General features: G+C 39.1%; 1 protein-coding gene across 1 annotated transcript in view; it reads left to right on the plus strand.

Annotated features, from left to right (window-relative positions):
- Nucleotides 1-7145: 7145 nt before the first annotated feature.
- Nucleotides 7146-22039, plus strand: part of AFF1 (ALF transcription elongation factor 1) — a gene marked incomplete at its 5' end in the record, with an annotated part of 96008 nt that continues 81114 nt past the window's right edge. Inside the window, 3 exon segments of the mRNA XM_020988328.2 lie at nt 7146-7270; nt 13529-13649; nt 14410-15333. Coding sequence (XP_020843987.2) covers nt 7146-7270; nt 13529-13649; nt 14410-15333 — 1170 coding nt within the window.

Here is a 22039-nt window from a genome sequence, read left to right on the forward strand (position 1 = left end):
ACAGGATTGTTATGAGGATTGAATGAGAAAATATTTTTAAAATACTTAGCTCAGCATTTGGCATACAGTGGGCACTTAATAAATTCCTGTTCCCTCCCCTTCTTTCCTTCAGTGAATATCCTTGCTGATTTCCTTGGATTATCTAAATAAAACACCAGGTGATCAGAAAATGGGGATAGTTTTATCTACTCTTTGCATATTTTTGTACCTTTTATTTCTTTCTTTTGTCTTATTATTAACATTTCTAGAACTCTTATCAAATAGTGGTGGAGTGAGCATTCTTGCTTTAAATCTGTATTTATTGATAAAGTTTGTAATGCATCACCAGTATGTATGATGTAAACTTATTGTTGATTTAGGTAGCTGCTTGTATTAAATTTTTTTTGTTTAGAAATACTTTGTTTCAGTTAGCAAAAATCTTTTCTTCTCACCTTCCCAACTTTGACTCTAACCCTAATAAGTAAGTCCAGCCAATTCTGACCCCATGCCTGATTGAAAACAAAAGAAAAGCTAAAGTCATTACAAACAATTATAATCAATTAAAACAAATTTCCACATTGACCATGTCCAGGAAAATGTTTGTCTCGTTGTATTCTTGAGTCCTACACTAACTCTTTTGGGAAGTGGGTCTCATTTTTCTTTTCTTTTTTTTTAAATTTATTTTACTAATTTATTTTGATTTATCAACAATCACTTCCATATGCTTTTGAGTTTAAAATTTTTCTCCCCCTTCCTTCCCACCACCCTCCCCAAGACAGCGCACAATCTGATATAGGCTATACATTTACATTGCTATTAAACATATTTTCACATTAGTGATGTTGTAAGTAAAAATTAAAACCAGTAGGAGGAACCATCAGAAAGAGGAAACAAAACTCAACAGAAGAGGAAAAAAAATAACAATTCAACTTCCATAGTTCTTTCTTTGGCTGTGGATAGCATTTTCCATCATGAGGCCTCTGGAGATGTCTTAGATGGGTCTCACTTTTCAATATTACTCCTCTGGAATTGTATTAGGTCATTGTGCTGATAAGAGTTCCAAATTCTTTCAGAGTTGTTTGCCTTTATCAATCATATTGTTGTCATTGTCTAAATTATTCTCCTGGCTCTGTTTACTTCACTCTGCATCAGTTCATACAGGTCTTCTCAAGTTTCTTTGAAACCTTCTCCATCATTTCTTATAGCACAATATTATTACATTATATCTGCATATCATAATTTGTTCATCCTTTCCCCCATTTATGGGCACCCCTCACATTCCCATTCTTTGTCACTTCAAAAAGAGCAATAGGTATTTTTGTACATCTTTAGAGTTTATTTCACTTAGGACTGATCCCTCCCTTAGCTTACCTTCCTTCTGGTTGCCCCTCCTCCCCCTTCCCTTCTTATTTTCTTATTGAATGAAATGTATTTCTGTTTCCAACTCTGGGTGTGTATACTCTTCCTTTTTCTGACCATTCCAGATAAAAGTGAGGTTCAAGTATCAGCTGCTCCCACATGCCTTCCTCATTTGTATAAATGTCTACTTGAACATTCTTGATTATGTGAGGTAATTTTCCCTAACCTCTCCTGGCCACTCCCATTCTCCCAGATCCCCAGGAACCCCCCCCCCTTCCCCACCCCATTGTTTTCCTCTTCCCCTTTTCTTAAGATCAAGGTATAATAAAACCATTCCAATGCCTTGTCTAATTAGAATCCCTCTGTGATCACTGATGATGATAGTATTTAGAGGAGACACATCATCTCCCCCAAATTTGAATGTAAGCAGTTTATCTATTATTTATTATCATTTGTTCATTTCATTGTTTTATGTTTCTCTTCACCCCTGTGTTTGAACTTTAGAGTTTCTCTGTAGCTTTTGAATGTTCTGTTTCATTAAAGGGTCCATTTTTTCCCCTTTTGCATTACATTCAGTTTTTCTAGGTAAAATTATTCTTGGCTTTAAGACCATATCCTTTACCTTCTGGAATATAGTATTCAGAGTTCTCTGCTCTTTTCTAGTGGTAGCTACTAGGTCATGTGCGATTCTGACTGTGGCTTCTTAATGCTTAAAGTCTTTCTTTCAGGCTGCTTGTAGTCTTTTTTTCTTTGACTTGGAATAGCCATATTGGGGGTATTATATTCCTAGGAGTTTTCATTTTGGAGTTTCAGGAGGTGACTGGAATTTTGTTTTCCATTTCCACTTTGCCTTGTGCTTCTGGGCAACATTCTTTTAAGATTTTTTTTGAAATTAGATGTCTAGGCTCATTCAGATAGTCCAGTGATTCTTAAATTGTTCTCCTTGTTGTGTTTTCCAGGTCAGTTGTTTTTGCTGTGAGATACCTAATATTTTCTTTTGTTTTCAGTCTTTTTACTGGTTTCAGTATTTCCTCTTGCCTCACGGAGTCATTAGCTGGATCCATACTGGATCTGTTCTAATTTTCAGGGAATTAGTTCCTTGGGCAAGGTTTTGTACCTCTTGTGCCAAGTTATCTATGACCTTTCTGATTCTTTCTTCCATAGCTCTCATTTCTTTTCCAATTTTTTCCCTCAAGTGGTGCATTTCATTTATAAAAACATTTTAACTCTAGCTTCGTATCTTCTAGGTATTTTAATTGAATTTTTGCCCCAGTTTGTTTTTTGTTCTCCCCCCCAAGTATTTGCTTGTAGGTGTTCTGGTTTCATTCTCTTCTTCTGGGTTTGGGTTGAACTTCCTTGGTAACATAATACCTCATTACGGTGGGATTCTCTTTTTATTTGTTCATTCTCTCAGCCTGCTTCCTGACTTCAGATTTCATGTTAGGGCTGGACGCTGTGCACTTTTGGACATAAGGTTTGGGCTGACCCTGTTGCTGCATTCTTGGGAATATTGAGTATTGTGTTATTGCAAGGCGTCAGAGACAGCTCAGTCTGGGGACCTGTAAGCTTTCGTTGCTTCCAGAGTGGTCTGATCCAGGGCTAAGTATGATCGCTGCCCTCCTGGTCTGAGCTTTGCAATTTCCTGACCTGGCTTTGGGTCTGAACAAGAGTAGACTGCTGCTGGACTCAGCTCCTGTCGGCCAGCTGGCAAGCTCTGCTGGATCAGAGTGATAGAACTGCAAGCTCCACTTTGGTCTGGGAATCTTGCCTGGTCATTCCTATGCAGATTGAGCTAGACGCTGTAACTGAGACCCTGTTCGGCTCTTGGGGTCTGAGCCACACAGCTGCTGCTTGCTTCTGAACTTCTTTTCTTTGCCTTTCCCCTGCGACCCTTCACTTCTCAGTCTGCCCTGGATCTGTGACCCAGGACTGGGTGTAATGAGTGAAAAAATGGCCAGTTTGCACTTTTCTCTGTTGTGTGCCCCATGTGAGTGGGATGGTTCTTTGGTATGGGTGTGGAACCTCCATGCACAGTGTCTCCCTGGGCACTGGAGTGCTTGTAAGGGATGCTTCTTTCCTGGCCTTGTCACACGTGTCAACAGACCTCTCTATCTATCTATCCCACTATGCCAAACTGGTCTGGAGAAATGACTTTCTGTGACTTTTTCTGGATATCCCCATCAGGAATGGGTTTAGTACAGAGGTTCCCAAACTTGTTTGGCCTACGACCTCCTTTTAAAAAAAAATTTACTCAGCTCCCCTTGGAAATCTACTTTCTTATTAAACTTAACGGTTTAAAAAATTTGCATCATTTCAAAAAAATAAATATATATTTAAAATAATGCATCTTAAATTTAATAATTTATTGTAAATTTATGGCTTTTCTTCCCTGCATTTAAATTTTGATGATGCAGTATTATGGTCATGTCATGTAACCATATATCATATTGTAAAGAAGCTATTAACTTGAATTTTGTGTGTTTATTTTGAAAATAATGTAATCACCATGACTTTAATTCTGTTACACAATAGATGAAATGTATACGAATCATTTTTCAAAATTTTCTTGTCTTCTCTTTCCTTATGCTTCCACTGCCCCCTTGTTTTTATTCAATGCCCCCCAGTTGCACCTGAGGCTACTACTCTGGGTGCCACTGCCTCCACTCCCACAGTTTCAGTGCCCCCAGGGGGTGGTATTGCCCACTTTGGGAACCTCTGTTTGGAGGGAAGTTCGACTGAGCTGTTTCTTACTGCTCTACCATCTTTGCTCCCTTCTGTTTTTTATTGCATTAAAAGAAATTCCCGTTATCTTATATTTTGTGATATTTTTAGTGTAGATAAGTGTAGTGCTATGGCTTTTTCTCAATCTGTTGTGGTAATCCTGTTGGGTTTTTTGGTTATTTTTATTTTTAATGTGATTGTTACTTGTTTTCCTACTGTTACCTAATCTTTTCCTTGCATTCCTGGTATAAATCCAGTTTGTTCATAATGAATGGTTTCTTAGATATGTTACTGTATAGTCTTTTTGATAAATTTTAAATCAGTATAAGCAATATTGGTTTGTTTCTCCTTTGCTTTATCCTTCCTTGAGTTAGCTATTAGGACTCTTTCTCAGCAGTGCAGTCTGGTGGGATGCTTGCTTTTCTCAGCTTTTGAGAGTAATTTGTGCAGTATCAATACTAGTTCTATTCACGTTTGATAGAATTCTGCTGTGAATCCATCAGGACCAAGAAGTTTTTCTTCCCCCTTGGTAGTTTCTTTATTTTCTTTTTCCGAAATGAGGTTGCTCTGTTTCTTTCGTGTTCTCAGTTTTGTTAGCATATAACTTCGTGAAGGTTCAGATAATTCTTTTTTTTTTTTGGTTTTCTGGTGAAGTGAGTAGAACTCAAAGAATACTTTATACAATAACAATAACCTTTTAAAGAAAGACATTTTGGGCGTAGTTCCAAGTTTCTTTCCAGAATGTTTGAAACCGAGTCTTCCTTGTTTGTCTCTTCTCTTTAATCTACTTCAGTGGTTGTTATTTTTCATTTTTGTTATCTTTGCTAATCTAAAGGGGAGAACCTCAATTGTTTTCATTTTCATTCTTGTGGCGTAAGTAATTATGGAATGTTTCAGAGATACCTGGGAAAACTTGTATGAACTGACAAAGAGGAAAGTCAGCAGAACCAGTAGAACAGTTAATGTAATAAAGTTAGCATTGTTAAAAAAAATAGCTGTAAAAGACTTCAGAACTCTAATGCTGTAACCAGTAGGGGAATATATTTTGCTTGACATTGTATATTTGTTACCAGTTTTGTTTTGTTTTAATGAGGAGGGAGGTAGGTGAGGGGATGACCAAAAAAGAAAAGTGAGTCACTCCATTGGCTCCCTATTGCCTCCCAGGATCAAATACAAAATGCTCTGTTTGACATTCAAAGCCCTTCATAACCTACTTTCCCCCTACTTCCCTGTCCTTTCCAGTCATCTTATGCTTTACTTCCAGACAAGATCTCTTCAGTCTTGGCCTGGCTGTTCCCAGAACTGGACACTCAATCTCTTGGCTCCAGAGCCCCAGGCATTTTATCTGAACCTCCCTGGCTTCTTTTTAAGTCCCAACTAACATCTGATCTTTTACTGGAAATCCTCCCCAACCCCCTTTAATTCTAGTTCCTTCTCTCTGTTAATTATTTCCTATTTATTCTACATATGGCTTACTTTGTATGTATTTGTTTACATCTTGTCTCCTTCATTAGGTTGTAAGCTCCTTGAGGGCAGGGATTGTCTTGGCCTTTTTTTGGATTTAGAACACTGCCTGGCTAATAGCAGGCACTTAATAAGTGTTTATTGCTTAGAATAAAATATAGACAGGCAATACAGCTTTGAAAAGTATGTGTTGAATTTCTTATATATTTAAAGGAAGGAAGCCGTAGTAGATTCATGGTTTCATCTACAATTCTCTTTTTCAGTGTTACTGTGTATATGGAAATGCTTATTTAACTTTATAATAAAAAATAAAAGTAAGCAGTGAGGTAGACCTTATTTTCTAGGAGTTTGGCTGAGAAAGGAAGGAGAGATATAGGACAATAGCTTTAAGGGGTCAAGTAAAGAGTTTTCAAAGATACAGGATGGGGAGAGATTGAGGATTGAGAGATGGGGATAATTAGGGTTGGGGAAATCTGTTGGAGAAGGAAGTGGGTTGGATCATATAAAGGGGCTGGTGTGGGAAGGATGGCTGCTTTTTCAACAGAAACTAGAGTAAATGAGATTTTAGGGAGTGATGTGAAGAAAGGGAGAAGATGGAGCTGCTAGCATTAATATACGTGGTGATGTCTTCTATTGAGAGCATGGGGAAAGAGGATCATTTGGGAGGTTTCAGGAAAATCTGAAGGTTTAGTACAGGGTAGCAAGTTTAGGAAGAGAGAATCAATTTGAGAGGAGTAAAAGGAATGTCTTACTGCAGCAAGAGCCCATTTCATGTAAGTTTTTATAAGTCTTCTAATCAGGAAATAGTAAATAGCTATCTCTTCTCTCTCTCTCTCTCTCTCTCTCTCTCTCTCTCTCTCTCTCTCTCTCTCTCTCTCTCTCTCTCTCTCCCTTCCTCTCCCCGAAACTATCCAGAATTTTGTCCAACCAATATTTCATATAATTGAATTATTTCTTTTTTAATCTTACTATGGCAGTAGACATACTCAAGTCTGTTATGTTATCATTTAGGGAGTTTCTTCCAACAAACAAGTTTGCAACCACTTGGGACCTGTCTATCTTGAGGGATTCTGGCTTTTAGTTTCCTGAAAGTTTTTCACAGGCAGTCTGTCCAAGGTGCTGGAGCCCTGGCCAGGTACCAGAGGAGCACTCTTGGCTGTTCACCTCTTATCTCTTGCTCTTCCTGTGATCAGAACATCTTATGCTCCTGACATGTGAATTCTCAGTGACAGCCTTTACTCATTTTTTTCCAAGTTCCTTATAGATTATGCGTTGCAGCCTGTTTACAACCATTTCACCTCTCTCCATTGCCCTCTCACTGATGTATAACAATGCTGGGGAAATGTTAGCCTTGAGAAGGTGAAACTTTGCTTTCATAGAAAGTTTGTTGCTGTTTCCCAAAAGCCATCCAGCCCATTCTCCTCTGTTTGTGCAGCTGTATTGTCTAAGTTAATACATACTATTGGACAAGCTTTATAAGACACCGTGCATTCTAAATGCATATTGAAATCTGACCAATAGAAATTTTTCATCCACTTAGTTTTTCCTATGTGGATGGTCAGCCAAAACTCTTTTGAGTGATTAGAGATCTTCAGGAAGCTCTGCAGTGTCCTTGGCCTTGATGCGATCCGCAAAATTTGATCCCTTCCACAAATAGGAGTATGGGAAGACCTCACCATACACAGGAAGTCTCTGCTGACTTGAAGTCTGTGCTTGATTACCTCCGTCACAGTGATGAATGCCTTTGGTAAGCATATTTCTCTCCATTTTATTCCTCTCCTGATGTTTATTGTTTATTAAACAGGTCATTTAACAAGGTTATTTCTATTGTTACATCTTCTAAGGAATCCTGAATAATTTTGGTGAATGGATGGGAGAAACCTTGATGTAAAAGAGTCTGAAAGCAATGTTTTAATTCTACAGAATCAATTATTTGTTAATTAATAGACAATGGATGCAACAGGATCTAATATTGTCTATATCTTTTATTTACACATAAGGTAGTAAAGATGGGGTTCATGATTGATATCACTTTGAAACCTTTTGTGCTCCCTAATAATGCTCACATTGAGGATACCCTCAAATCTTGTATTGTTGTTGTTCAGTCGTTTCAGTCACATCTGACTCTTCATGACTCCATTTGGGGTTTGCTTGGTAAAGATATTGGAGTGGTTTTGCCATTTCCCTCTGCAGCTCATTTTACAGATGAGAAGACTGAGGCATATGGGGTTAAGTGACTTGCCCAGGGTCACACAACTAGTAAGTGTCTGAGGCCAAATTTGAACTTGATAAGATGAATCTTCTTGACACCAGGCCTGGCAACTCTATCCACATCCACCTAGCTGCCCCCAAATCTTGCGTAGATGCCTCTAAAGACTTTGTATGGTAGGGAGAGTTGGGCATAGTATGTTGATAGCTATTAACATTTGATTGGTCACCTCTTCCTGTATTTTTGCCATACCATTGGTAGATTCTCCTGATACTATCTATGTTGCTCCTTCATTGGCCTTTGTTGTTTCTTCAGTGCCATTTCTGTGTCCTTTGGTAGCAACTCGTGGACTGTGAAGTTAAGTGCAAGTGTTCTACTCTTTCCTTGAAATGGTTTGTGCAACTGTTCCATTCTTCTTCTGTTTGTAGTGCTTCTAATTTTTGTCTTTGAATGCCCTTTGAGGGGGATGACTTTGACTTAGTTTGTTATCTTGTCATGTTGTCTCTAAGCCAGTTTACTTCCCAGTGTTTATTTCTTCTTTATGAGTTGATACTGCTCATAAATGTCCATCATTCTTTTTTATATGCTTTTCCTAACAAGTTTGTTTTCTAATATGGTGATGCTTTTGGAAGTCATTTTTCTCCATTTGACTAGAAGTTAAAATACTTGCTAACTTAGGTGCTTTCTAAGCTCTTTTGCTCTCCTTGTGGCAATTCATTTATATTGTTTTAACTTCCTGATGAAATTATTATAATCAATATCATTTATCTTGCCTTTTTGCCGTTTTTATTTTCAACAATTTGATTCAATAATTCTGTGTTCATTTTTTTATTGTACATTATCTTATTTTGTTACTCTTTTTGTTTTTTTTTAAAACTAATTCTGTTCTTATCTCAGATAAGAGTGTGCTGATAGTTGATTCAGAAGTAACTGTCATCAATAATGTCTTTTCCTGTCTGTTTAAATGCCTATTTCACTCATCAGTGGAAATGACATTAAAGAAGACATTTACTGTAAGGAACTTGCAACCTTTCCATCTGACTTATAGCTGAAACCTTCTGTGTGTATTGTCTACTTTAGAACAGTCATACACTTTGGGGCAGAAATTGGGAAATAACATAATAACTAAAAATATAATAAAACCTAGATAACGTTACATTTTAAAACTAAGTCAGTATTATGACCTGCCAGGTTTTTATGCTTGATGATGGGCCTATTTTCTAATTGTATCCCCAGCACTTGACACTATGTATCGGTGCATGTGGCATAAAGTAAAAATGCTTTAAAAAAAACCACAACATTCTTTGTGTTGGGGCTTTCTGCTTAGCATGCTGCCTATCAATTCATTTTTTGAAGAAAGTATTCATGATAATGAGGTGTGAGCCTTCCATGTAATCTTTGACTATTTCTTTTTCCTGAACTTACTTTTCTACATATTTTTCCCATACCCATCTTTGTATTGAAGTAAACAAGTATCAGAGTTTATACTGTCAACTGGACCAAACTGGCCTCTAGTATGTGGATGGCTGGAGCCAAACAGAGCAGGCTAGAGACAGGTGAGTCAGGAATCAAAGAGAAGTTTAATGTTGAAGTGAGGGAAACAGCTTGCAAGCAAGGAGATAAATTGGACATATGTGCTGGGCCCAACTCAGGTGAGGGCATGCTACTGTAACAGTGTCCAGCTATGGACTTTAACTGCGTGCTTTGTTCTGTTTGTATCTATCTTGTCATTTTGTCTGTGTTTCTCAGAAGTGGTATTGGACACGGAACCAGGCCATTGGACTCTCCGAAACCAGTAGGAACAGACTAGGTGCCGGGTCATTGGACTCTGTGGTACAAGGGGGAACAATTAGGTGCCACTGGAGATTTATTTCTTCAGTCTGACCCCTCCTGTTCTGGTGAGTCCAGTGCCCTTGTCCCTGCTCCAGTACCTGAGCTCTGCCTTGGTCGAGCTCTTCAAAAAACTCCAGGGCCCTCGGGTGACCCGATTTACCTCAGATCACTCTGGTAAGGATATCCTTTCTTAAACTACACACCTCTGTTAATTGGTCCCTCTGCATGCCTCTGTGTTTTCAAACTGCACTCCTCTGTAAAATTGTAACTGCATGCCTCTAGTGTTTCTTAAACTGCATGGGTCTGTGGCTGAGTGCCTGTGTTAGAAACCTGTCTGTTTTCTGGTTAGGACTGTAACTGCACACTTTGTTAAAATTATCTGTGTCTGCTTGTATAATCCCAGAGTGAAGAAAAAAAAAATAGGTGAGAGGTTTGCATCTTATAGCCACCTCTAGTTAACCCTTCCTTGGTCAGAGACCCTCTCCCTCTTATTCTATTAACCCCTCTCAAATAAAGGTGTTGGCAAAAAGTATAGGAAAAATGTAGGTAAACTTGAATTATATCTGGTTACAGAAATTTATTAGGTCTGCAATCTTAGCAAATTATCTTATCTCTGTTTGCCCCAGTGTCCTGATCTAGTAAAGAGAAAAATAATAATGGTACCCACTTCTCAGGGTTGTTGTTGAGGATCAAAATAATATGATGATTGTAAGGAGCTTAACGCAGTGATTGGAATATGCTAGGCACTATATTATTATTATTTGTTTAATTGAATGTAATTGTTCTGTACCTGATAACTCTAAAGTGTTTTTAAAATGTCAGAGGTAATAAGATTAATGATTTTTGTATGGGATAATTTGGAAATGCAATTGGTGTCATCTGAAGCTTTATGTAATTGTATTTCTAAATTCTCTTATATTGTGAAATTTGAGAGACTGTTGAAACAGAAATGCTAGTAGACAAAACAGCTTTTTAATCTGGATCATCACCAACAACGACTATTGAGCAACTGCTACCAACAGGGAGATGCAGGAGCCTGGGAAGTGCCAATATCCCCCAGACCCCTGTTCCTGCTCAGCCCTCATAGCCATCAGCGGAGCAAGCAGCTCCTGTGGAGCAGGGCTAGCCATCCCACCAACTGCAATACCCAGGACAGGCAGCCTAGCCTCAATGAAGCTGCAAGGTGTTCTGAGGAAGAGGCAGTAGGCAGCATGTGCCAGTCAAGTCAAACCACCCTTCCCACTGTCACCAGACCTTGAGAGAGACATTCCAAGAGCCTTCGGAGCAGCTCATCATTCTGGGAAGCAACCTCTGTGGAGATGTATTCTGGCAAGTGCTCCTGCAAGTCCTACAGTCACACCTTTTGAAGACCCCAAAAAGTCCTTGCCACCCAAGCTCTTGGGACTGTCAGATACTTCAGTTTATTATCAGTGGAAATTACATTAAAGCATAGGCATTATCGTCTTGTGCTTTGGTGCTGCACCCTAAGGACATTGGGACCTTTATATCTGGCTTTCAGCTGAAACCTTTGATGTGTTATCTGTCAATTAGAATGTGAGCTCTCTGCGAACAGCAAATGTCTTCCTGTTTGTATCCCTACAGCTTATCACAGTGCTTTACATGTAGTGAACACTAAATAAATTAATTCATCTTTTCTCAGGAACTTATGTTGGTACATTAACTGTTATTATTTTTATGGTGGTCTTTTTTGCCCCTTAGATACTTATCATTTGTGCTGCCTGATGTGATGACCAGATGTCCCATGAAATAATGTTTCTTGTAACTTCCAGGCATATGATGAAACCAACTTCATCAGCTCTTTCTTTGCCTCTCCAAAAAGTACCTGTGAGCCATCATTGCATTTAGTTACAGCTTTCTTCTGTCTTCTGGTCAGTCACTAGCATTTAAAAAGTGCCTGTGAGGTACCAGGCATTGTGTTAAGGTTTGGTTTCTTTTATAGCCAGATCAACCTTGATAGGTTTAAGCTACTCACCAGTATGTCCACTAGTTGGTTATGGGATAGCATTACATTTAAGATGCCGGTAGTCATGATGACATTTCTTTTCTTTTTTTTTTTGGCTTTTTTTTAGGCAATTGGGGTTAAGTGACTTGCCCAGGGTCACACAGCTAGTTAAGTGTCAAGTGTTTGGTCTGAGGCCGGATTTGAACTCAAGTCCTCCTGACTTCAAGGCCAGTGCTCTATCCTCTGCGCCACCTAGCTGCCCCTCATGGTGACATTTCTTGATGGTCCAAAAAAAATTGTGAACCTTAATACCCCCTTGCCCATGTTCTACTATTAGGTTACTATCACTGCATACATTTGGCATAGTGTCATTTTAAATGTTTCTTTGTTACATGGGTTACCATCTGCATGCCCCCACCCACATGTCTCACCTGGTAGCCTGCCTACTAATGATGTACATCTCCATAATAAGCTAGGTTGGGCCTCAGCAAACCAACTCAATTTGTTAATGGGACCACTCTCAAAGACTTCATAACGTGGTACAAGCTGCCAGTGCTTTTGCTCCATCCCTTTTAGGGGGTCACCTCTACAGTAAAATGAGGAAAAAGAGATGGATATGAACCATTACCAATTAACAAAGAGATTTTCATTTTTTACTGTTGCTCATATGTTTTGTTCATCTAGAAATTTCAGAATGTATCTTTTTCCTTTTTTATATTACTACTGGTTAAGGTGCCACTGACGAATTTGAAGCAATTTTAACTTGTTTCTTTTGAAATAAGTCTAGTATCATTATGGTATTATATACTCCTTAGATTAAATTCAGGGGGGAAAAACACAACCCAATACAGGTTTGTAATTGTAAACTGTAAAAACAGCAGCTGTTTAATATAGTCCTTCATTTTCTTAGCTAGAACGTTGGAGTTTCTTGTGTAGTAGAGTGACATGATCAGAACTATGTTTTAGGAAGATGTCTCAGGCAACAGTGTTAGGATGGATTGTAGAAGGGAGAGATGTGATGCAAGGTTGGTGATGCTTTTGGAAATCATCTCTTGTTTGAGGCAAGGAAAAGAAGAAGTAGTAGTAGTCCAGTAGTTATAGTAGTAGTAGTAGTAGTAGTAGTAGTAGTAGTAGTAGTAGTAGTAGTAGTCGTCATGATGATGACCTGAATGGGGGTGGTCATTGTGTGGTTGGAAAAGAGGCATTGAAGTAGAAATGACAAGGTTTGGTAACTGCTGTGCTCCATGGAGTGAGGCAAAATGAGGAATCCAGAATAATATCAGGGTTGCAAACCCTGGTAACTAGAAGGATGGGGGTGAACTTGACAGTATGAAAGACAGTTTTCTTAGGTGACTTTTTCCACCTACATTGCTCCCAGATAATGTACATAACATCACGTTTTAACTGCATTGGTCCTGGCATCAATGCAATTTTTGTTTTGCTTTTGTGTTTTTATTTTTAAGAAAAAATTCCACATAGATTTAGAAATATAGACTTCTTTCAGGCTGTGTGATCTTGGCAAAGTCACTTAATCTCCCTGGGATTAAGTTTCCTCAATTTGTTAAAATGAATTGAGCTCGGTGATTCTTTGACGTCCATTAGTGTTGTAAAACTTGACAATAGAAGAATTTGGTCTCAAAGTTTTCATTTCTTTCTGTCTTCTTCAAGCATTTATGCCATACTCCTAATTTAGTAGATTAACCCTATAGAGAAGAGCCATTTTTACTTTATTTCATTCCCATCTACTCCTCAGAAGATAATTCAGTTTTGAGTCAACTCTAAAGTGAGTAGATTTTAAGCATACTCAGAAGTGAACCTAGAAGTTTCTTTCTGATATATTGTTACTTCAGACAGTGTTTTTATCCAGTGGTTCTTCTACTTGGTTTGGTCAAGCTTTAAAAGGACAGCGTTAGATTTTGTGTCTGTATCTCTACCCTGCTTTTAAACACGTAGGCACTGATGTAATTTCCCTTCTGTGTTCCCTTGTGGCACCTGAGCAGCCTGTATAATGAAGATAGAAACTTACTTCGAATTAGAGAGAAGGAGAGACGCAACCAGGAGGTTCACCAAGAGAAAAAGTCCTTCCCTGTGAATGCACCTCTCTTTGGAGAGCCCTACAAGGTACTTAATGTGTACAAGGGTATAAATGCTTGTCAAGCTATGTGCTGAAAAGAATTTAGTGCAATTCCGTTTGTACAGTGGTCATAATTGTTGAATTGGAAAAAAAAATCTAAATTGTAATGGCATGTGGATTAAGTTTAAAGAATTAAGAAAAACATGCATACCATATGACTAAAATTCCAGAAGTCATGGAACTGGGAATGGTCATTCCCTGAGCTTTGGCCTGGAAGGTAGTGTAATTTCCCTTTTTTTTTTTATTATTTCCCTTTCATTTTTACTTCCCCACACAGAGAGCCATACCTTGTAAGAAACAACAAATAAGAAAGATAAAGGGCTAAAAAGATAATTCAGCAAAATTACCCAACAGATCAACCAAGTCTTATAGTATGTGCCATGTGTAGGGTCTCCCTCCTCTGCAAAGAAGTACTTGTCTCTTCAGGGCCAAGCTTGGTCATTATCATTACACAATATACAGGGTTTTTTGGTTGATCTCTTTCTATTGTGTTTATTGTTTGCTTTGTTCTGCTTACGTCTGAAATTTCTCCATGCATCTCCAAATTCCTTAAATATTGTTTCTAACAGCAATACATTTCCATTACGTTGATGTACCTACCATAGTTACTTTAGCCATCTCCCAATCAAGATAGAGCTCTTTTTTATTCCATTTCTTTGCTATCACAAAAAAGTGCTGTTATTCAGTGAGATTTCTGGGTCAAGGAGTTTTTAATTGTGACACTTTTCTATTTAATTTTTTTTTCAGACTAGCAAAGGAGATGAGTTGTCCAGTAGGATTCAGAATACATTGGGTAATTATGAAGAAGTCAAGGAGCTGATCAGTACCAAAAACCAGAATCTCTTTGGTATACCTGAAGAAAGTAGCATCCCTTTAACCCCGCAAGGAAAATCTAGATATTTATTCTGTCCTGAGAAGACTAATAGTGTCCCACAGTTACCATTTTTCAATAGTGTCCATCACCAAGTTATTAATACTACTGCCTCTGGGCCTTCTATTTACATCCCTTCCCACTGTCCAAAAGCAGCTCAGTCAAGAATGGAACCAGCCTTGAGCTTACACGTCAAAAGTGATGGTATGTCCGGCATTCAGCACCAAGGGAAGTACTACAGTGGTCAGGAACGCCATCATAGGAGTCAGAACAAGAAAGATGAGTGCCAGCCTGAAGGAACCCCTTGTACGGAGCTTTCAGACTCAGCGCTAGAGATGGGAGGTTCTCTCTTGTCATCTGCATTGTCTTCCTCAGTTGCACCATTGGCATCTCGACATTCCAACCAGCCAGCTGGGTCCAGGATGCTGGGAAGCAGCAAGGGTAGTAGTAAGGGCTGTGCCCAGGCTAACTCTCCCGTGCACCTAGCGCTAGAGTCCAAAGAGGAAGAGACACTGCCCTACGGTTTGGCTCAAGTCACTGGCTTAGGCATACCAACTTCCCAGCCTCCCCCTCAAACCTTTCCCCCTCCCTCCCTGCCCTCAAAAACCACAGCCATGCAGCAGAAGCCTACGGCGTATGTTCGGCCCATGGATGGTCAGGATCAGGCAGCAAGTGAGTCACCTGAGCTGAAACCATTGCCTGAGGAGGACCATGGACATTCCTATGAGAAAATGCCAGGTTTTAAAGTGACTGCCAAAGCCAAACTCTCTAAGCTGAAAATGCCTCCGGAGTCTACGGAGGTAAGTGGAATTCACTGGGTCCTGGGGACTGTTCAAAGCGTGGGGTATGCATTTAGGGTTGTACCTGGCGTGTTGTCATGGTGTTGTTGTCAGAGTAGGGAAACACTGATAATAGAAAAGAATTTTATAGAATGGTTTTGTGCTTACGAGCCTGATTTGAGGGATGGAGGAGAGTGGTATATATGAGGTCTGGGACATAAAAGAGGAAGAACATCAGGGCAAAAAGCCTTTAGAGAGTTTATCAATATTTGGTTTTTGAAATTTGGAATAAATGCAAACCTAAAAAAACAAAGCAAAAACAGGCTAGTTCTTTAATTTTCCAGATGAGGAAACTGAAGCCCAGAGAGGTTAAAAGGTTAAGTTCAGCTTCACACAGCTATTATTAAGTGACAGGGCAGTATTTTGATTCCAACACACTATCTCTCCATTGTCTTCTGTTGACTCTTCTCAGTTACCATTTCTATTATGTCTTATCTAGCAGAAAAGATCTGTCTGTTGGGAGTTGGTCTCATTTGAAAATTAGTCATAAATACAAGGCACAGTCTGATTCAGTTTGTGGGTCAAAAGGTAACCTGTAGAACTAAAGAAAATTGTTTTGTCCCTTTTAAGAATGTCATGAAAAAATTATTTTTGAGGGAAGAGAATAAGCTATTTTATTCTACTTGCTTTAATGTTTCTTTTCTTCTAATTCCAACCTCTTGTTACACTTTCCAGAGTTGGAAGGTAGTATTTTTTTTTTGCTTATTTTGGAAATCTCTCACCAGTTTTACTCTCCCTCTTAAATGGTACCGCTCTTTGCTTATATTTCTCCATCAAGTATAATGTATTTTTACAGTATGCTCCAGTAACTTGTGTATGTGTGTTTTTATGTGTGTCCTTTGTATGATTCACATGGCATTGAGATTTATGTGATGCCCCTTCCACCCACTCTTTCCTCTTTGTGTCATGTTCATCTTTTGTGAGGAAGTGAGTTCCTTCTGTTTCCTCTTCCTTTCTTGCATACTATATTTTATTTTTCCCTTTTTCTTTTCTTAAAACCATCAAAACAAAACAAAACCAAAAAATGGTCTCCAACCCTCCCCTGTCTTGTTTAGCTGCATCTGTGACCTTTGCAGAAATTAGGACACTGAAGATATGCTCTGTTCTCATCCCTCCATTTGAATGTTAGCACTTGCTCATTTGTGGTCTCTTTTATAAGCCAGATGTACATATTTTTCTAGTGTTCTTTGGACCTCCTATATTTGCAGCAGATCAGTCAGTAAGGATTTATTAAAGCCTTTGGTGTGGTAGTCACTAAGCTGAATCCTGGAGTATCCAAAGAAAGGTAAAGTCTCTTTTCCCAAGGAGCCCCTGGTCTAATGGGGGAGAGAACATGCAAACAACTATATACAAGCAAGCTACATACAGGATAAATTGGAAATGAAATCAATTGAGAGAATGCATTGGATTGGGAAGGGCTTCTTGTAGAAGATTAGGCTTTTAGCTGGGGCTTGAAGGAAGCCAGGAAAGCCAAAAGATAGACATAAGGAGAGAGAGCATTCCAGACATGAAAGACAGCCAGAGGAAATCACCTGGAGTCAGGAGATGAAATGCCTTGTTTGAAGAAACGGAAAGAGGCCAGTTTTACTGGATCAAAGAGTCGGTGGGAGGTGGGAGTAGTTAGATGTATCTCTCAGCTTCTCAGCTGTTTCCTCCCCTACTCTTAGATGATGCTGGTGAGGGCCTGAAAAAATGGCTAAGACTCAGTTCTGCAGTCTTCATGAATTCCTAGGGGTTAGCTCTACCTGGCAGCTTGATTTAAGATTTTAACCTTGACTCCTTCTCCTTGGGAGCCCTGAATATAGAATTAGATCTGTCCTGTGCTGCGATATCAATGGGCTTCTTTGGGGAATAAATCCAGTTATGGAGTCTCTATGGAAATTTTAGTCACTTTATTTGCAGAATTCTAAATTCATGGACTAAGTCAAAGATGTACCTGATGATGGAAAACGTTGCATGAAGTTTAGCAGATACAATAATTTATGCCATTAAATAATTATGGGTTTGGAAAATACACTGTAAACCCAGGGGTGGGAAACCTGAGCCTAACAACCCCCAACCAGATGTTATTGATTACACTGGTATCAGGCTTCGTGCAAGATCCCAGGTGCTGGAGAAACAGGGGGGAAAAAGAGTATCTGGGTAACTTTATGGAGAGATTGGCCTTTACTGTGCTAGGTTCTGGATAAGAGCATGTGATTTGGCCGAGGTGTTACCAAATATTTAGTCCACAGTCTTCCCTAAAGAAGTCATTCCTACACACACACACACCCCTCACCCCCCCACCCCTTTTAACTAATTATTCATCTCTTACGGTAAAAAGGTCTGTGTGTGCGTGTGTATTTGTAAAAGGCAAAGTGATGTCATTTAATATTTTGACTGACATGAAGAAATTAAAGTAGTGGGAAAAACAAGGAAGGTTCTTCCCCCCTTCCCCAACCCTGGGTCCCTTCCTGAAGAATTAAATTGTCACACTGTAGGGATGAGTTGTTATTTGAGAAGAGAGTAGGAGTGATAGGGATAAAAGCTGACTTATGGTGGAATTTCTAAAAAGAAGTTGGAAGGAGCATTTGTTTTCCTTTTATATGCTTGTTATAAATCAAGTTGGAGAGAAAAAAGTCTTTCCTGTATTTCTGAATGTGTATATAGTTGGGTTTTGTAATCTTCCCCCACACCCTCTTAATTCTTTTCTTCCACTATGAAAGAGCAACTTATTTTTTAAAATCTTGAACATACCCTTGTTTTCCTGGGATTAAAGTTTCTTGGAGTCTTGGAGTCTGAAGATAGGTACAGGGGTGGGGGACCTGCGGCCTCAAAGCCACATGTGGCCCTCTGGATCCTCATGTGCCGCCCTTTGACTGAATCCATGTGTGTAAAGTTTGGAATCAGTTGAAGGACTGCACTTGAGGACCTAGAGGGCCACATGTGGCTTTGAGGCCGCAGGTCCCCCACCCCTGGGTTTAGAGTGTGTTCTCTAAAACCATAATTATTTAATGGCATAAATTATTTTACCTGCTTAAACTTCATGTAATGGTTTTCTGTCATTAAGCACATTTTTTGCTTAGTCCATGAATTTAGAATTCTGCAAATAAAAGTGACTAAAATTTCCATAGAGACTCCATAACTAGATTTATTCCCTCCAAAAGCCCACAGATATGAAAAAAGGTCCCATATACTCTGAAATATTGTAGCAGCACTTTTTGTAATAGTTTTGTAAGAACTGGGAAAAAAGTAGATGCCCATCAAGTAGGGAATAACAAAAAAAACTATAATGGAATATTACTGAGCTGTAAGAAATGTATGTGATGATATAGAGAAGCGTGGAAAGATCTCTATGAACTGATCGGAGAGAGTTGAAGTGAGCAGAGCCAAGAAAACAATGTATACAGTAACTACAACAATGTAAATGGAAAGAATAACAAGGCACTAACAAATTGAAAGTAAATGTAACAAAATTCTAAAGGTCAAATAGAAGTCACTCCCAACTTACCCCTTTGTGGAGGTGGAAGGTCCACAGGTGTTACACATTGCACATGTTTTCACACTTTCTCAATGTATTGATCCATTGTGCTGACTTTTTTTTTCTCTTAAAGATACTATTTGTCAAATGGGATGGCTCTTAGGGAGGTGGAAAGGAGGGGTGAAGATACCATAGGATACATAGTGATGTAAGAAACAGGAAAAACAATTAAAATTTTTCAAAATAAAAAGGCAAGATTGTCTAAAGGTAAGTTGGTCAAGCTGGAAGATGTCATTTTTTTAATACTTTGAAGGACCAAGTGTGTCAGTTGACATAAAAATATGATTTTTACTTTGAAATAAAAATTTTCACCCCACTATTACTATTTTCTTTCCATTGTTGATAAAAAAAATGCATTAATTCAAATGATGCAGTTTGGTTCTTTGTGGTTTTCTTAAATTCCCTTCCTTCCAGTATTAGCAAGTGATTCCCAGCTCTTAAAGGATTGAAGTCCCAGCAAAAAGAAAAAACTTTCCTTCTGGGAGAGGTCAGGATAACTATCTGATTCGAATTTTTCCATCAGGTTTCAATTGAAATATGTAGTCATGAAATAAAAAACGAAAGACAAACATCAACTTAAGGGTTACTTAAAGGTCACTCAGATGAAGCTGGGTTTTAGCTTCATTTAACTGTACATTATCTTCCAGAAGAGAGTATACATGCAATTTGTGGGGGAAAGGGTAAGAAGGAAGGTAACTCTGTACCCTGTGCTCAGCAAAAAGCATAGTACAGTTTAAAAACTTGAGCAGCTAAGCCGGTTTCCACAACCATGACTACTTAATACTACAACAAAAACTGTTTATTTGAGGGCAGGGATATTTGCTTTTCTCATTGTAGACCAAGAAGTGTCAGATATAGAACTTTAAAAAAAAAATCTTGTGTGGTTGTTCAGTTGTATCTGACTCTTTTGTGACCCCATTTAAGGTTTTCTTGGCAAAGATACTGGATTGGGTTGCCATTTCCTTCTCCAGCTTATTTTATAGTTGAGGAACTGAGACAAACAAGGTTATGTGACTTGCCCAGGGTCACACAGCTAGTATCTGGAGGCCAGACTGGAACTCAGCAAGATAAGTTTTCCTTGCTCCAGGCCTGGTGCTCTATCCAGTGGGCCACCTAGCTGCCCATTTAAAATCATGTGCAATGTATAAAATCAGTGTAGGTCCTGAGGATGCAAAGAACAAAGGACAGACTGGTTTTTAAGCTTAAAATCTAATTAGGTAGAGTCAGGAAGTCCTGAGTTCAAATCTGGCCTCAGACACTTGACGGTAGCTGTGTGACCCTGGGCAAGTCGCTTAACCCCATTGCCTAGGTCCCCTCTTCCCAAAAATCTAATTAGGGATAGTTCATATACAAAATACCAAGAAGAGATTAAGACAAATGTCAAGGAATCAGGGGATATCTTGGAGAAAACTGTTAGCTGACTTGTATTTTAATGCTTAGAATATTTCTGTAAGGTAGATACTGGGAAGGAAAAAAAATAATCCAGTGCATAGGAGAGTATGAGCAAAGAGAAGGAGATGGTAGAAAATGGCCAGAAATAGAGAAAGGAAATAAAGTGCTCGGGATGAAACAGACTACAAAACAGAGAACAGTGTCAAGTAAAGCTAGAAAGGTTGGAGAGAAAAGGGTGGGCACTCTGTACTTTTTCTGCAGTACCCCAGGTCCGAGTAAAACTACTGTTTGGGTATTAAATTTTGAGAGACTTGTGGGCTCTCTATAGGACACCAGCTTGAAATGTCTTTTTTTCTTCACTTTTCTCCCCAGTCCCAGCTTCCTATTACTTTCCTGTTCCTATATTCCTCTTCCTGCAAGCTCCTTGACAGCAGACACTTGTTTTTTCTGCTTTGGTTCATATTCCCAAGGCTTAGCTCAGGACTTGGCACATACTAAATGTTTAATAAATACTTGTAGTTTTTGTTGTTTCATACTTTGTGTTTTTTCTCCGTCTGGCCACGTAACTAGTGCTTAATAAATACGTATTGATTATTTGATATCTTCTAATGAAGAGATAGCATATACATGTGCAAGGTGTACCAAAAGTCTTAGTGTGTTTAACACTATGATAACTTACATCCTGTCGGTAAGTGTGTACAAAATGCCTGGAAGGGAAGGGTGGCAGATGAGAGGATCGATAAAGTCCTTCTGTACAACATGGTTCTGGATCTGAGTTCTGAAGCAAACCAAGGATCCCGAGAAGTAGTATTGAGTGGGGGAGGGCACTTTACAGACACAGGAGCCAGACAACCAGTGGAAAGGATGGAGTGTTGTGTGAGGAAGAGCAAGATGACCATTCTAAACTGGATATGTTCTAGCATCTGAAACTCCACATATCAAAAACAGGGTAAAATAGAGTGTGGGTGGTATAGAGGAAATAGCACTGAACTTGGGGTCAGAAGATCTGTATTTAAGTCTGATTCTACCACTTAAGTAGCTGTATGATGCTAAGTTTATCCCTCAGTCTCTATTGCTTCTTTTATAGAATGGAAATGGTAATACTTGAAGTGTATAAATATACCTTATGGGGTTGTTGTTAAGGCAGTAAAGAGTTTAAACCTACTATGTGCCAGGCCGTGTACTAAGTGCTAGGAATATGAAGAAAAGCAAAATGTAGTCCCTGACCTCAAGGAGCTTACAATTTAATGGGGGGAACACAAAATAGAAAAGGAAGCAAAAAATTGGAAAGGGGTGGGAAAGAAGGTGCCAATCTGTGGAGAAGTCCAGAGCCAGGTGAGAAATTAAGACATGGCTGACCTAGGCTCCTTCCATAAGTAGAGATTCTGGGAGGAGAGATCTTGGGCCCCACGGTCCAAGGTACTGGATGAAGGGTAAGTTTTTTCAGGATAAAAGAGACATGGGCTTGTTTGTAGGCAGTAGGAAATGAACCAGTAGAGGGGGAGAGATTGGAAATGAGTGAAAGAGTGGGGATAACAGAGAGGGCAGTCTATTGAAGGGGACAGAATAGAATGGGATTGCATGGATAAATAGAGCAATTAGCCATGATGAGGAATAAGGCCACTTCATCGTATGAAGGAGGAGAGAGTGGCAGGAGGCACCTCAGTGATGGGTGATGAGGAAGAAGGGAGAAGAGGGAGTTCAAGGTGAATGGACAGCACTTTTTTTTCCTGTAAAATATGAGGCCAAGTTCTC

This window comes from Phascolarctos cinereus, unplaced genomic scaffold, assembly GCF_003287225.1.
Source record: "Phascolarctos cinereus isolate Bilbo 61053 unplaced genomic scaffold, phaCin_HiC Scaffold_9;HRSCAF=440, whole genome shotgun sequence".
In the NCBI taxonomy this organism is placed as follows: Eukaryota; Metazoa; Chordata; class Mammalia; order Diprotodontia; family Phascolarctidae; genus Phascolarctos; species Phascolarctos cinereus.